At 47.6% G+C, this 16,035-nt stretch overlaps 1 protein-coding gene across 1 annotated transcript in view; it reads left to right on the top strand.

Annotated features, from left to right (window-relative positions):
- ATP6V0A2 (ATPase H+ transporting V0 subunit a2) overlaps window positions 1-14,520 on the top strand; it is a 33,513-nt gene extending 18,993 nt beyond the window's left edge. Inside the window, exons 10-20 of the mRNA XM_059408251.1 lie at window positions 3,498-3,648; window positions 3,850-3,986; window positions 4,231-4,418; window positions 4,523-4,613; window positions 6,879-6,997; window positions 7,843-8,053; window positions 9,242-9,361; window positions 10,342-10,461; window positions 12,147-12,264; window positions 12,629-12,800; window positions 13,462-14,520. Of these exons, the coding sequence (XP_059264234.1) occupies window positions 3,498-3,648; window positions 3,850-3,986; window positions 4,231-4,418; window positions 4,523-4,613; window positions 6,879-6,997; window positions 7,843-8,053; window positions 9,242-9,361; window positions 10,342-10,461; window positions 12,147-12,264; window positions 12,629-12,800; window positions 13,462-13,561 (1,527 nt within the window). The 3' untranslated portion in view covers window positions 13,562-14,520. The remainder of the gene's footprint in view (window positions 1-3,497; window positions 3,649-3,849; window positions 3,987-4,230; window positions 4,419-4,522; window positions 4,614-6,878; window positions 6,998-7,842; window positions 8,054-9,241; window positions 9,362-10,341; window positions 10,462-12,146; window positions 12,265-12,628; window positions 12,801-13,461) is intronic.
- Window positions 14,521-16,035: the final 1,515 nt, after the last annotated feature.

The following is a 16,035-nucleotide window of genomic DNA, read 5'->3' as shown; positions in this document are numbered from 1 at the left end:
AAGATTTTATTTATTTATTTGACAGAGAGAGAGAGAGATCACAGGTAGGCAAAGAGACAGGCAGGGCGGTGGGGGGCAGAGCAGGCTCCCTGCTGAGCAGAGAGCCTGATGTGGGGCTCGATCCCAGGACCCTGAGATTATGACCTGAGCCAAAAGCAGAGGCTTAACCCACTGAGTCACCCAGGCGCCCCAATGATAGTTTTCTTCACAAAGGGGTGTGTGCTATTCATTTGTACTATTCTTTCCACTTAATCAGATTTTGCTACTTTTTATAACTATGTAATATTCCACTGTGCGGATATACTATAGCCAGTTGCACGGGTCCCCTGCTTGTTCACGTGGTCTGTGGTGTCGCGAATGCCATTGCAGTGACTGACACCTGACCCATCTGCAGGAGAAAGTCCCAGATACCGCCTGGCCACGTCGGTTTGATGATACCAGCCACTGCCCTGCTCTTATTCTGAGTGAAGTTGAAAATCTTTTCCATTCAGGAGCCACTTGAATATTCCTTTTTTTTTTTTTTTTTTTTTTAAGATTTTTATTTATTTGACAGAGAGACAACAAGAGAAGGAACCCAAGCAGGGGCAGTGGGACAGGGAGAAGCAGGTTTCCCGCAGAGCAGAGAGCCTGGTGCGGGACTCGATCCCAGAACCCCAGGATCATGACCTGCGCCAAAGGCAGATGCTTAATGACTGAACCACCCAGATACCCTTATAGTTTCATTTTTTATTTTATTTATTTATTTATTTTAAAAAGATTTTATTTTTTTATTTGAGAGAAAGACAGTGAGAGAGAACATGAGCGAGGAGAAGGTCAGAGGGAGAAGCAGACTCCCCATGGAGCTGGGAGCCCGATGTGGGACTCGATCCCAGGACTCCAGGATCATGACCTGAGCCGAAGGCAGCCGTCCAACCAACTGAGCCACCCAGGCGCCCCTATAGTTTCATTTTTTAATTAAAAAATTTTAATTTAGATTGAGGTAACATATAACGTATTGTTAGTTTAGAGGTCAGTGATTCTTTTATTTTTATAAAATATTTTTATTTATTTATTTGACAGACAGATCACAAGTAGGCAGAGAGGCAGGCAGAGACAGAGAGGAGGAAGCAGGCTCCCCGGTGAGCAGAGAGCCTGATGCGGGGCTCGATCCCAGGATTCTGAGATCATGACCTGAGCTGAAGGCAGAGGCTTTAACCCACTGAGCCACCCAGGCACCCTAGTGATTCTTTGAATACATAGTTTAAAGCAAGTTTCAGAAGAGTTCTCCCGAATTATGCTTTTTGGTATTCGCTCTCTTCTCTTGCTCTGGTTTCTTCCTTTAGGACCCACTGTCAGGTTTCAGTTGAACCTTCTTTGTTTTTCTTCAATGTCTGTCACTTTTTCTTGAGTCTTTTATCCCCCCTCTTGAGTCCTTTTTATCTTTCTTTACTTCTTTTTTGATTTTTTAAAAATTACCATTCTTTTGCCTATTTCTCTTATGGCTTCGTTAACCAGGAAGGTTTCTTCACCTTGGGAGTTCCATCTAGTGTTGTCTCGTTGCTGAATATTTTTTCTTTTATTTCTGATTGCTTGCTGAGTTCTGTTAACCTCATTTATAATGGTATTTATCTAATAAATAAATACCTATCTAATAGGTATTTCTAATACCTAATTCTGCTTCCTGGTGCTTTTTCATATCATGCATTATTTTCCTAATTTTTTTTGCTCATTTTGAAATGAGTAAGGTAAATTTTTGTCTGATTTGTGGACATGTCCTCCTGCTCAGTCTTTTTTTTACTATAACTTTTTTTTACTATAGTCTTTTTTTTACTATAACTTTATGTAAGTTTTGACCTCCATCCTTCTTTTGATCACTCTAAAATGTAATGAGTTTTCTGAAAGCATGTTTAAATATTCAAGGAAATTCTGTATTAGACAAAATATATATTTATACATATGAAAATATTTTTAAGATACAAAAGGGAACCATACATTACATAAATATAAATACATCATCTGTTTTTATCTTGGTTTTACGGAACACGTTCAAGGTACTTAAGGGACTTTTAAAAGAGGGCAGATTCAGGATCACTTTCCTAACTTCACAGAATTTTCTTTACTACTTCTGAGCAGGAATCAAAAATCTGTAAGCCCTTGGACCTGAGGCTTCCTCTCTCCTTCTTTTACCTGGACCTTCTCTTTCCTTATCTCTTTTGTTCCTGTCCTGCTCAGTTTCAGTTTCATTCCTGGGTCTCTCATCAGTGGGGCACCCCTGTGGCGGCAGGATGTCCCGGCAGGTGTTCTGTGAGTATGGGGGAGCTGGACCGCTGTGTCCCCGCAGACCTCACTTCCCGTGGATCCCTTGCACTCATATACTCTGGAAGTAGACAGAACCCTTCCCAGTTCCAGCTGCTTTTCTTGGGTCGCCCTTCTGTGCTTTCCAGGGAATGCCTTTGACTCTCTTGGGATGTTTCTTCCTTGGGTCTCTCCAACGCCACATTGCTTCTCTCGCTTCCTCTGGTCTGGAGACTCTTTCTGTGCAGGTGTCATTGCGTTGAGCTGTTTGTCCCCATTTGCATGTGGTGGCTTGTGGGGACATGCTTTTGTGAGAAGTGTTGTCTGTGGGATTTTGGTTTTGCTCTCTGGTTGCCCTGTCTGCTCTTGAAGGGATTCGGGGCGGTTCAGAACTCTGTGCCATTGGGGATTTTCCCAGAATCCCCTTACTGGCAAGTATCTTAAATAGAATTTGACTGGAAAATCGACTCCTCTTCTAATAACCTGTTTTACTTTATTTAAAAAGGTTTTCCTGGGGCGCCTGGGTGGCTCAGTGGGTTAAACCTCTGCCTTCAGCTCAGGACTTGATCTCAGGGTCCTGGGATGGAGCTCCGCATCAGGCTCTCTGCTTGGTGGGGAGCCTGCTTCCCCCTCTCCCTCTGCCTGCCTCTCTGCCTATTTGTGATCTCTGTCAAATAAATAAATAAACTCTTTTAAAAAATAAAAAGGTTTTCCCTCCCACTATGAATAAACACATTTCTGAAGAATTGTGAACGTTGAAGGAGAAAGCTTACGTACATGACTTTGCTGTACTAATGTTGACATTCTGATTCATTCTCATCTATTTTTTGGTTTTATTAGTAATATTGGGTAGTTGTCTCCAGATTCCTCTTGAACATTTTGAAGAGATAAAAGATTAAGTTTCAGTTTTACGTTAGTGATTCTGAGACTGCCTTAAGTACATATCGCTGTCATTCCCAGTCCTGCTGTTTGCTTCCTGCCCTTGCAGCCTGGCTACACGCTTCCTTCTGTAAGACCGAACCCCCAAGTCCTACCCCCCAAGACTTCCTGACTCCTGTGGCCACTCAGCTGCCCTGGACTCTCCCTGCCAGGCCCCCCCCAGTGGTGGTTTGCACGTCCCCATGTGCCACGCAGAGCCTTGCCTGTCCGGGCTGGCAGGGAGCCATTGGTTGTTGAATGAACTCTTGGATGGTAATTTTTTTTTCTTTCTTTTTATGCGAAAGAGAGAGAGCGGTGCTACGATCCCCTCGTTCATGAACACGATCCCAACAAAAGAAACACCCCCAACTCTCATCCGCACCAACAAGTTCACCGAGGGGTTTCAGAACATCGTGGACGCCTACGGAGTTGGGAGCTACAGAGAGGTGAACCCAGGTCGGAAGCCTGAGGAGTTTTTGTCTGATCGCTGCCGCCTCTGCCTGCGAGGATGCGGCCGACGCTTGCGAAAGGCTCGCGGCTCCCGTCCTGTCCGCCTGTCCGTTCTCTTGCGGGAGTTCTGGAGAAAGTCGAGTGTTGGCATGAACTAGAATTTTCTGCCTCTGGCGAACCAGGTCTCTCGCTTTGCTCTCCCTGCAGCTGTCTTCACCATCGTCACGTTCCCCTTTCTGTTCGCCGTGATGTTCGGAGACTTCGGACACGGCTTTGTGATGTTCTTATTTGCTCTCTTGCTGGTGTTGAATGAAAACCATCCCAGACTGAAGCAGTCACAGGAGGTGAGAGCATAGACACCCCGCTTGGTACACCGGGGCGGGCGATTAGTAGTCGCTCCCCTCTTTTTGACTAAACAGGGGACGTTTCTCAAACGGGGGCGTCTGGCAGCAAGCGTCCCTGACTGGGCTGGCAGGGGCGTGGGCCTGTGGGCAGCGCCGGGGCGTGCCCTGCTCGGGGCGTGCCCTGCTCACGGCCCTGCTCACGGCCCTGCTCACGGCCCTGCTCACGGCCCCGCTTCGGCCGCAGATCATGCGCATGTTTTTCAACGGCCGCTACATCCTGCTGCTGATGGGGCTGTTCTCGGTGTACACGGGCCTCATCTACAACGACTGCTTCTCCAAGTCGGTCAACCTGTTCGGCTCCGGCTGGAACGTGTCCGCCATGTACAGCTCCAGCCACGGCCCGGCGGAGCGCAGGAGGCCGGTGCTCTGGAAGTAAGCGCGGCCCGGGGCACCCCGCGCGGGTTCGGGGGAAGAGCGTTTCCCGAGGCTCCTCCACGCCCCGGCCGTGCGGCCGCTCACGCCGCTCTCTGTTACAGTGACTCCGTCGTCAGGCGCAGCAGGGTTTTGCAGTTGGACCCGAGTGTTCCTGGAGTGTTCCAAGGCCCTTACCCTCTTGGCATCGATCCCGTGAGTGTGCTTTTTCCTCGTCATGATCGCGGCTTCCTCCGGGGTGCCGCTTGGTTGTCATTGTCACGGGGCTCCCTCAGGCTCTTGGGCGTGGCTCACGCCGTTGCACACCGTGGGGAAGATGCCCTGGGGGGGTTTCTGCGTGGGCCGCGGTGGCCCATGTGCGTCCCTAATGAACTTGGTTTAGAGATGAAGCTGAGCTGTCCCTTTGGGAAAGCAGGTCAGTGCAGAGGGGCAGCTGCACTCCGGCATGGTTCCTGACCTGTTTTTACTCTAGGGAGAGCCGGCCCTTCGGGAGCCCTTCAGGGCAGGCTGCTCCCTACGTTTCTTCTTTGTATGTGAGGATTATTATTATTATTTTTTACCCTTTCATCTAGAAAGAAATAGTATGGAGTTTTAGAGCCTGAAAGGGAGCTCAGAGTTCTCAGGGTGCTTGTGGAAGTAGTTTTTGAAATGGGAAGTGTTGGAAAAGGAAGACGTAGCTGCAGGGGCCCAGGAAGGCCTGCTGTCCCCCACAAGGTCGTTCCCCAGGGGGCCCAGGAAGGCCTGCTGTCCCCCACAAGGTCGTTCCCCAACCCCCAATAGCACTCAGTGAGCCAGTTCCCCATCCCCACCCCCACCCCTGCCTTCATTCCAGGCCTCCTCCAGGCTGAGGCACTGTTTCTCGGGACTGTTCGGCATCTTCTGGAGGAATCTCACCCTGGAAAGGGGAGCTTAGAGACCAGCTCAGAATTGGTCTGGGGGCACATGCTGTAACTGCGTACAGGAATGAGAAAACAGAATGACACAGGTCCAGCCTGCCTTCTTCCGAGCTGTCTAAGCCTCTGAATTATTCTGTTCATTCTCACCTTTACACATAATTTGTATAAATCAGCGTTTTTGCTTTCCGTCTTCATATAATTGGAAGCATGCAAAAACTTTTATAATAATTCCCTTTGGCTTTGGAGGCAAATTCCTAATAACGTGTGGCCTAACTTGAAGGAAAGAAAGGTTTCTGAATAAAGGCCCCGAGGAAGGAAGTTCAGGTGGTGTTTTGAGGGGGAGGAGGAGACTGAGGCATGGTACTGCTTCCTTTTGCTTTGGTTTAATTTTAAAAATCAACATTACTCTGATGTAGTTCAAAAATAGAGCCACGTGTGTACCTGGTGTATGTACAAGGTGCAGGTGTCCTGAAAGGTCTCCCCCGCCCCGTCCTAATCCCCTCAGACCCCACCTCCAGCACGGGAACCAGTGGGGTGAGTCGCTAGTGTTTCCTCGCAGGAAACAGATACACCTTTCTCTCCCCCCTTCTTTGCCTGAAAGATCGTTCTGTGCCCAGTTGCGTTTAGCTTAGTCGCCAGACAGAGACTTCGTGTTGCCGTTGCCGTGTCGCCCTGTTGCTAGTTTTCCTGCTGTCCTGCCCCCTCCTGCCCTCTGGGTCTCACAGTGGCCGCTGGCAGCCCGCTCTAACCCACCGGTCCAAACAGTCAAGCCGAAGCCGGCCGAAAGTCTTCTTTCTAAAGTCTTACTTGCACTTGAAAAGAACGAGTCCTTCTGTCCTAAGAGGCCCTGTTTTCCTTTTCCTAATCCCCCCAAGTGAGGGACTCAGAGTGATTTTGTCAGAGAGCGAGAGAAGCAGTCACAGTGGGCTCTGCGGGGCTGGGACAAGAAGCCCCGGGGAGTCCTGCCGGAGTCCCTGGGCCTTATCAGCAGCTGCTGGGCCTTATCAGCAGCGTGGTTTGGCTGCTCTGCGCTTCTGCTTCCTTCCTCTCTCTCTCCCCCTCTCCCCGCTTCCTTGTTTTCTGTTAGACTTTATTATAAAATGCACATACACGGAATGTATAAAACATGTATGTAAAGTTACAACATGCATATTTGTATGGCCCCTGCCCAGGGTAAGGCACCCAGGGACCTGGAACGGGCCCCGCTGTCCCCAGCTGTCCCCAGAGGGCCCCCCCCCCCCGACTCTGTGTTACTCTTTCTCTTGCACTTCCTTTTAGTGTCGCTGCCGAGTCTTGGATCCCTAAACACAGTACTGTTTCATTTGGCGTCCTTTGAACTTTACCTTAAAGATAGAATTGTTTGTAATAGTCTGTGGCCCTGGTTTAAGAAAATCAGCGGTTCTCAGCTCAGAGGCGTCAAGAACAAAGTCTGAATGTTGCCTTCTTTTTGAATCTCTAGCTGCCTTTTGATTTAAGGGAGGAAAATGTGCCCAGTGTCACCTGGGTGCCCCCAAGCAGGTGAAGGAGGTTAAAGATGTCTTGTCTTGTTTTGTTTTGTCTTCAGATTTGGAACTTGGCCACAAACCGTCTCACTTTTCTAAACTCTTTCAAAATGAAAATGTCTGTGATTTTAGGAATTATTCACATGACTTTTGGAGTCATTCTGGGAATATTTAACCACTTGTAAGTACAGATTCTTTTTTTAAAAGCAGTATTTATAAGCCAAGCTTGGTATTTCTTAAACTTTGCTTCTTGAGGGTAGACTATATGGGTCTTAAAGGCAGCTGGTGTGGTGGTGTGTTGTTTCTTTGATTCGGTGGTGACAATACAGGTGTTTGGTCAGTGATTAGTTTATTTAGCAGCTATTTATTGAGTGTATAGCACACGGGTGCACTATACTGCATAGGGCACTGGTCTACACTATGTGCATCGAATACAGGCTTTGCCCCCATGGAGTCCGACACTTGAGGGAGGGAGGCATGCAACATGTACATTCCAATGTATTTCTGGAATTGATTTTTGTTATGTTCTTTTTTCATTTTATAAATTAGAAAACTGTTTACCAGCATTAGTGTGTAAAGAGGAAGAGGTTGTATTTTCTTTTTTTTTTAAATTAAATTAAAAATTTTTAAAAAATTTTTATTCATTTTTTCAACAGAGAGAGCTCACAAGTAGGCAGAGAGGCAGGCAGAGAGAGGGGGAAGCTAAGCAGAGAGCCCGACGCGGGGCTTGATCCCAGGACCCTGAGATCATGACCTGAGCTGAAGGCAGAGGCTTAACCCACTGAGCCACTCAGGCGCCCCTGTATTTTCTGACTCTCACTGGGTCTCATGATGAAACACCAGCATTTTCATTGTGCTTAAACTTGTTTTCTTCATGGACATACCTGAATCCTGTACGAGTTGTCAGAAGACAAAGGCTGTTCCACTGAGCTAGACCTTGTCCCAGGGAATGGAAGAGTACTTTACTCTTTATTCTCTGTCTCAGTCCAGACTGGCTCAGGGTTTGGTCGATTCCTTTTTCCCTAGGCATTTCCGGAAGAAGTTCAATATTTATTTGGTTTCCGTCCCGGAACTTCTCTTCATGCTCTGCATCTTCGGGTACCTCATCTTCATGATCGTCTATAAGTGGCTGGTGTACTCGGCCGAAACCTCCAGAGTTGCCCCGAGCATTCTGATCGAATTTATCAACATGTTTTTGTTCCCGGCTAGCGAAACAAACGGCCTGTACGCAGGGCAGGTGGGTAATGCTCCTTTCCACTCTCAGGAACTTAAAGGAAGTCCTCCCAAGAGCCTTTTTGTGTCGATTAGTGGGTGATGGAAGGTGCTTTCCACAGCCTTCCTGGGCACGTAGGGGCTTCCTGTTTCTCTGGACGTGATCACATGAGCTGCCACCCTGCCCTGGACGCTGGCCTGGGGGATCTGGTCAAGCAGTGTTGTGGGAACTCGCTGCCACTCGTAGCCGTCTGAAGTGCTGGGAAGAAAGTATATTTCTGGAGGGTTTCTGAGTGCTGGCGAATCCCCCTCTTTTTCTAGTTACTTCATTTATTTATTTAAAAGATTTTTATTTATTTATTTGACAGAGATCACAAGTAGGCAAAGAGAGAGCAGGAAGCAAGTTCCCCACCAAGCGGGGAGCCTGATGCGGGGCTCAATCCCAGGATCCCAGGAGCACAACCTGAGCCGAAGGCAGAGGCCCCAACCCACAGAGCCACCCAGGCGCCCAATATCCCTACTTTTCTTTTCTTTTTTTTTAAAGATTTTATTTATTTATTTGACAGAGCGAGATCACAAGCAGGCAGAGAGGCAGGCAGAGAGAGAGAGGGAAGCAGGCTCCCCACTGAGCAGAGAGCCCGATGCGGGGCTCGATCCCAGGACTCCAAGATCACAACCTGAGCCGAAGGCAGAGGCCCGACCCACTGAGTCACCCAGGCGCCCCAATATCCCTACTTTTTAAAGAAAATGCTTTTAGTTTTGTTCTGAATCCTCTTTTAGTATTTTTCTCATGTAAAAGTGAATCCACTTACTATGTGCTCACGTTCCTTATGTCCTCTTTGGAATGATAATGAAAAAATCCAGAACAGGAATATAAAGAACAGCTTGTATTGGTATTCGCCCTCTTACGGTATTTCCAGAAAATTAATTAGCTGGAGTTTGAATCTGTCCAGAATTTTCTTACTTGTTCCTTAGATCGGAACCGAATGATACTGTTCCATTCTGTCGGCAGTGTTACTCTTTGGTTCTAGAATTCAGCTAGGAGTCTAGAAGACATGCACCAGCAGGAAGGATTTGGCTTATGTTCACATTCTGTTCCTTGTTTCTGCGAAGAAGGAGACACTGTCCTTGGGCTTCGCTCTCCAGGTGGGCCGGGGCCCGGTTCGCCCTGTGCTTGCATCCTAACGGGCTTCCTCCCCCTCCGCGCCCGCAGGAGCACGTGCAGAGACTGCTGCTGGCCGTCACCGCGCTGTCTGTCCCCGTCCTCTTCCTAGGAAAACCGCTCTTCTTGTTGTGGTTGCACAACGGGCGCAGCTGCTTCGGAGTGAGCAGGGTAAGCGTGAGTCGGGAGCGTGTGCGCGGGCGGCGAGCCGAGTCCGCTTTCAGGTTGTACAAGGAAGAGCAGCCCGGGGCCAGGGATGCCGACTCCCCTCTCTTCTCCCCGGCCCCTCCGCCTGCTGTTGTTGGGGTTCGACTCCTCCCTGTGTGCGTGGACCCACACCGCGTCTGTCCTTCTGTGCCTGCCTGTGTCACTGAGCACCATGGCTCCAGCTTTACCCCTGTCACCCCTTTTAAGGCTCAGTCACATTCTGTTGCGTGGCGAGACCGCATTCTTTTTGTCGGTCTGTCCATTCGTCAGCGGATGCTTGCATTGTTGCTGCCATTTAGCTCATGTGGCTCTGCTGCCGGGAGCCCGGGCGTGTGAGGCTCTGTTCCAGCCCTTGCCGTCGGTGCTCTAGGATACGTACCTGGAAACGGAGCCGTGGGATCACGCAGAGGGGCTTAATTTTCCGAGGCCCCATCGCCGTTCTCCACGGCGGGTGCGCCGCTTCACGTTCCTGCTGGCGGGGAGCAGAGAGCCGGTTCCTCTGCACCGCATGGAGACCTACTGGTCTTTTAATAACAGCCATCTTAATCGGGGGGGAGAAGGGGGAGTACTTGTGGCCTTGCAAACAACTTTTTAATTGAATTTAATTTAATCTTTTTGATTTCAAGTTTTTATGTAAGTTCTGGTTAATTAATACATACGGTACAATTGGTTTCAGGAGTAGAATTGAGTGATTCCTCACTTACACACAACACCCAGCGCTCCCCGCAACAGATGCCCCCCTTCAGGCCCGTCCCCCATCTAGCCTGTCCCCTACCAACCCTCGGTTTGTCCTCGGTTTGTTTTCTGTCGTTAAGTGTCTCTTAATGACATTTTATTCTCAAAGAACTGAGTCCTTAAGAGAAAGGAAGGGGCTCTGATGTTGGATTTGTCCCGTCCTTAAGATTTCCAAGGCAATGACTCTGCCTTCTTTTGGTTGTTGTCAGAGTGGTTACACGCTTATAAGAAAAGACAGTGAGGAAGAGGTTTCTCTGCTGGGAAGCCAAGACATAGAAGAAGGAAATAACCAGATGGAAGATGGATGCAGAGAAATGACATGCGAAGAGGTAATAGTCTCTGTTACTGTCGAAAACACTACACTGGAAGCCAAGCTCTCCGGTGCCTGGCTGGCTCAGTCGGTTGATCTCAGGGTGGTGAGTTCGAGCCCCACGTTGGCACAGAGTTTGCATAAAAAAAGAGAGAGAGAAGAAAAAGCAACTAAGCTTTCATGGAGGTATTCACCATGAGAATGATGATAATAATCATCTTAAAAAACAAAGAGAAACCAAACTCCAGACACGGTCACACAAGCTTCCCAGACGCTGCTTTGGTCATCTGTTCGTCAGAAGGGTTCTTCTCATTTTGCTTTTTCAACTTTGCGGGGGGATTTGTAGTGTTACTATCACGTGCTGTCATGGGAAGTGACTTCAGATGTCACGAGCTTTGCTTTTGGAAGGTTCTTGTCTCAGAACTTTTCCCTAGTTGTAAGGAGGAGGCGGCCTGCTTGACCCCGGCTTTCAGGGCAGCCTGCTGACTGGCTCCCGTCAGGACAGGAGCCGTGTGAGCTCCGGGCTTAACTGGTTTGTGGGTCTCCAAGAAGTCTGGGAACTTCTTGGTTCTTGGCAAGTTTGTTTTCCGTTCTGAAGCCAGTTGGCGCCCCGATTTTGGAACCTTGGCCACAGCTAGTGCTGACTGATTTTCTTTAGTCTTTCAGTAAGAGAGAAAAGTGCTCTTGGCTGATTGTTACATTAGGAAGAATCCCTAGGACGTACTGTGACGATCTGTCTGGGGTCACTTGCCATCCCCAGACCAACAGCTGCTCGGGTAGTCTGCACGGGCCGCTGTAGCACAGAAACCGACTGCCAGAAGTCCAGGTTCAAGATGTTGGCGGGGCTGGTTTCTCTTCCTTGGCTTGTGGACGGCTGCCTTCTCAGTGTGTCCTCACGGGGCCTGGTCCTCCGTGGGCATGTGTCTCTTCTTGTAAGGACACCCACCCTTAGGATCTCTCTTCACCTTAATATTCCCCTTCAAGGCCTTGTCACCAGACACAGTCACACTGGGGGTCAGGGCTGTAACACAGGAATTTGGAGGGGGACACAGTTTAGCCCTTGAGCTGGCGCTGGGGGTTTGGGATCAGGGGCGGGAGAAGCAGATCCCCCCAGAGAAGGGAGGCACAGTCCTGGCCACACACAGCTGAGCCGTTTTGCTACTTCATGTTCGTGGAAGCTTCCTTTGGTCATCCAATAAAGACTGAACAAAATTTCTTATAATCAACATTTTATAATTATTACGTAATTGAGTTTTGATTTGGGACGATTAATGATTCCCAAGATCATAACAAAGACCAAGCAGCAGAGCCGGGAGAGCATCGGGGGCCTCCTTTCCAGGGTCGCGCAGCCTTTTCACCATCGGGGGCCCCTCTTCACAGTTTCTCTTTGTGAGGCTTGCGTTTACCTCTCAGACGTGCACAGGTAGCCAGAGTCTAGCTCCTGAGTCACCCTGGGCTGTGAGGGTGCCATAGGGGAAACTGAGGCCGGGAGCGCTACTGTGTAGGTCACATAGTGGTCTGTGGTAGAGCTGGGAGTGGAGCTCGGAGCTTTGCTTCACTGTTCCTCATGCTCTGGGTGTTGTCCCCAACATCACAGATGCCACTTCTGTCACCAAGAGCAAGGGGGCGGAAGTGGGACACAGGGTGACTTGTGGGACCGTGTGGGCAGTACACTGGACCTAACACATGTGTGATCTCTCCCAGTTTAATTTTGGAGAAATATTAATGACCCAAGTGATTCATTCCATCGAGTACTGCCTGGGATGCATCTCCAACACCGCTTCCTACCTGAGGCTCTGGGCTCTCAGTTTGGCTCACGCACGTAAGTCTTCGCTCAGACCCGCAGTTCCCAAACTCTGTGCTGTGACACCCCACCGTGCCACAGGGAACCCCCAGGGAGGCGCCAGACCCAGTTTGGGTCAAGTCCTCTCTCTGGGAGGCAGGCCTCGGATTTTTCTGGCATGCCCCGTCTTCCTCAGGGTTTGCGATGATCAGGGGCTGCTTAGCCTCAGGGGCTGGTTCACTTTGACATGAGAAGCAGATCACATCTGGAGTCGGTAGGCGTGTGTATTATTTCGTGGGTAATAAGTCAGAATTGTCAAAAGGAAACCTGGTCCCATGAGCTAATGGTGGTGCCTCGGCGCGTGTGAACAGAAGTGAACTCTGCCAACTGCCTCCGCCCGCAGAGTTGTCCGACGTCCTGTGGACCATGCTGGTGCGTGTGGGCCTCCGAGTGGACACCACGTACGGAGTCCTGCTGCTGCTGCCGGTTATCGCGCTCTTTGCGGTTTTGACAATTTTCATCCTTTTGATCATGGAAGGCCTTTCTGCATTTCTTCACGCCATACGCCTCCACTGGTGAGTTCGAAATTTAGCTTTGAGACTGTTACTTAAAAAAAAGGAACCCCCTTCCTACATGTAGATATATATAACCCACACAGATCTGGCCACTTCAGGGAGGCTGGTGCTTGCCTTCCCGACCCTGGGATCTGGATTCAGATCCCCGGAGTTAAAATGGTATTTTGTTTCTGAAATATTATCACTGACAACTAAAAGCAGGTTTATGCTTGCTGGATACCTCCGTGTGCTTAATGCTTTTAATTCATTTGGGGTCTGGAAAATTCCTTTATCTTATTATAAAATAAAGTAAAAATTCTCATATATTTCTTAACATATAACTATTTCTAGCATATATCGGCTTACTTGTGTGTGTGACAGTACCAGAGTGCAGAGAGAGGCGCGTCTGTGTGGAGTGCGTGAGGTGGCCTGATGGGTTTGTGTTTCTGTTACACATGGAGAAAGGCGACATGGGGCACATACAACATACAACAATGTATTTTATTTTAAGTCAAAACATTTGTGCCATGAGAGCATGTACAGAAGGGAAGCAGCTTCAGCACAGGAAATTTGTTTTTTTTTGTTTTTATTTGTTTTTTAACTTAACACATGTTGTTTTAAGAGATGTTGGAAGTGTTATTCACAATCTTTCATTGATATACTGAATTTTTTTTTTTTTTAGGGTAGAATTTCAGAACAAGTTCTACGTTGGTGCAGGCACCAAATTTGTTCCTTTCTCATTCAGACTGCTTTCGTCGAAATTCAGTGACGACGTGGCATGATCACGTTGCCGTACCTAACGAGCTGTCAGATTTATGGAGAATTATCATGTTACAGAATTTCACTTACGTCAGATTTACGATAGGAAAAATTCCGTCTTCATTGATTGCCTTATGATATAGCCAAATAATTCTGTAAGATATACCTCTTCCTCTGTTAAATATTTTGTAAAGTTTATCAACTTCAGATCTCTAAATTTCTTTCAGTTTTTACAATGAGCAAATATAAGTGAAGGCCCAAAGTTATGTTTAAGTTATTTTTAAAAATACAGGCTTGGGGGAGAGAAGCAGTTTTGAACGGCTCATTGAAAATGGTCTTCGATACTCAATTCCTTTTTACCCTATTAAAAAACAAAAAGTCATTCTGTCGCTTGACGTTGTCAGATAATATTTTCCAACAGCTGAGGTTAAGTATAGTTTTTTAAAAAAATCTAATGACGGATAATCAAAAGATTCACGTTCTGCCTGATTACAAGTATGTAAACATTTTTTTACTGTATGCTGTCTAGGCCTGCAAGTAGGGGGCTGTTTCTACAATTTTGTCTTGTTTTAATAATTGGGGGAAATGGGATAAAATAACGAACAACAGATGGTTATCCCACTTGTATATTTTTAAAAATATTCTAATCCTGTTATCCTTATGTAAAGCCAATTATGAGAATTGTATGTTTGAAAGATAAAACTGTATCCTGAGCCTTAAAACCCAGCGTGACTGTAGAAGATACAATGTGGATGTGATTTGAACGTAGAGACCAGTTTAGCTGATGTTACTGAACCAAAAGGGGTTTATATTGAGTGAAGGGCAGAGCAAAAAGTAGTGTTTTGTATATTTTTATAACAAAATATAAATTAAGGTATTTTACCATGAAGAGATTGCACCTCTCCTTGAGAACAGTATGATTATAATTTTTTACTTTCAGACTAATTCTAAATAAAGGTCTGATAAAGGAATTTAGAGTTAATTTAAACTTTCAAACACTGTTCGGATCAATTGAAAATTAATTCTTATTATCTGTAGTTTAAATTCATCTGTTCACTTGACATTCAGTTTTGAATGAATGTGGGTCAGTCCTACTGAACATTTTAACCTGTCCAGACAGTCCCTGACTTAACAATCGTTCGATTCAGTGAATTTTGATTGAATGATGGTGCGAAAGCCATATGCATTCTTGGAATTTCGAGTCTAGACCTTGTCGCGGGCTCCCGATCCGCGGTCCTGTGCTCTCTTGTGATGCGGGGTTGCGGCCACTGCTCCTCGTCAGCCCTGCGATCACAAGGGTCCCAGACGCCCCCGAACCCTCACGGCCGAGCCGTCTGTTGCTGTCAGCGCGGGAGTCAAGAAATGACACGAGGGAGTAGACACTTCCTTATAGAACAGGCTTCGTGGTGGGTGATTTTGTCCCGCGGGAGGCTTGTGTCGTGCCCTGCGCACGCGGAAGGTGGGCCGGAGGTTGGCTGTGCTAGATGCGTTTTCAACTTAGCAGATTTTCAACTTACGCTGAGACCCCATTGTAAGTCAAGGAAGATTTATATTCTTGTAAATTATGTTCACTTTTCGTATTTTACTGTAGTTGATTTTAGATAATTATTTCCAAAAAGAAATCTGCGGCGTTCCCACTTCCGTAACGTTCTGAGGAAGGCGCACGAGAAGGCCGAGTTGTCCCCGCACTGCTGCACCTGGCTGGTGGCAGAGGTTGGCATTTACATCCCAAGCTGAGCTTCCGGGAGCCTGGAGTCTAAGCGTATCTTCTCAGGGAACGTCAAGACCGGTTTGCTGAGAGGCAGGGACTGAGCACGCTGGCCTGGGACTCGGCCATGAAACCTTTCTAAGTGTAGTAAACGCGTCGGGTTGCTTCTAAGTAAGCAGTTTCCCAAAGCCGGTTTGGAGGGGCTGCGTTTTGTCCCTCCTGTTACAGTGTCCGACCTAAAACGGTGCTGATGAGGCTCTGGGAATTGATTCTGCCCTCAGAGTTCAGTTTCCCTGGCAAGGGGTAATGTTGGTTGCACACTTCTTTGGAGGGGACACAAAATCTCAGTAACGCTGCTCAGGTCGCAGACTTGTCCCTACCAGCTGGCATCTTGATTACTGCTTACTCCAAGGAACTGTGGTAAGAAAATGGTAACTAATTCATCCCTGGGAAACCCTCGATTTCAGGGCACCATTAACTGATTCGTAAACAAGGGACATGCGGCGTCTGCTGCAATCTTTTCGGGCCCCCTCTGGTAACTTGTTACGGGCCAGTTGGTCATTCTTAAGGAACAGCTCTTATCAGGATATAGAACAGAGAGGGCAGAGTCATTTCTTAAATTGAAACCTATGTAGTAGATACGTAAGCTACCTTATTCTATGAAAAACAAAACAAAACAAAACAAAACAGTAGTATAACTTCTGTGAGAGAACTCTCTAGAAATAGAGTTTGATGATGTCTTTCAGGCACCAGGGGACTTTTTTTTTTTTAATTTCCCCTCCCTAAAGC

This window comes from Mustela nigripes, chromosome 8, assembly GCF_022355385.1.
Source record: "Mustela nigripes isolate SB6536 chromosome 8, MUSNIG.SB6536, whole genome shotgun sequence".
Lineage (NCBI taxonomy): Eukaryota > Metazoa > Chordata > Mammalia > Carnivora > Mustelidae > Mustela > Mustela nigripes.
Note: the sequence above shows the minus strand (reverse complement) of the source record. Positions and strands in the feature narration are given on the sequence as shown.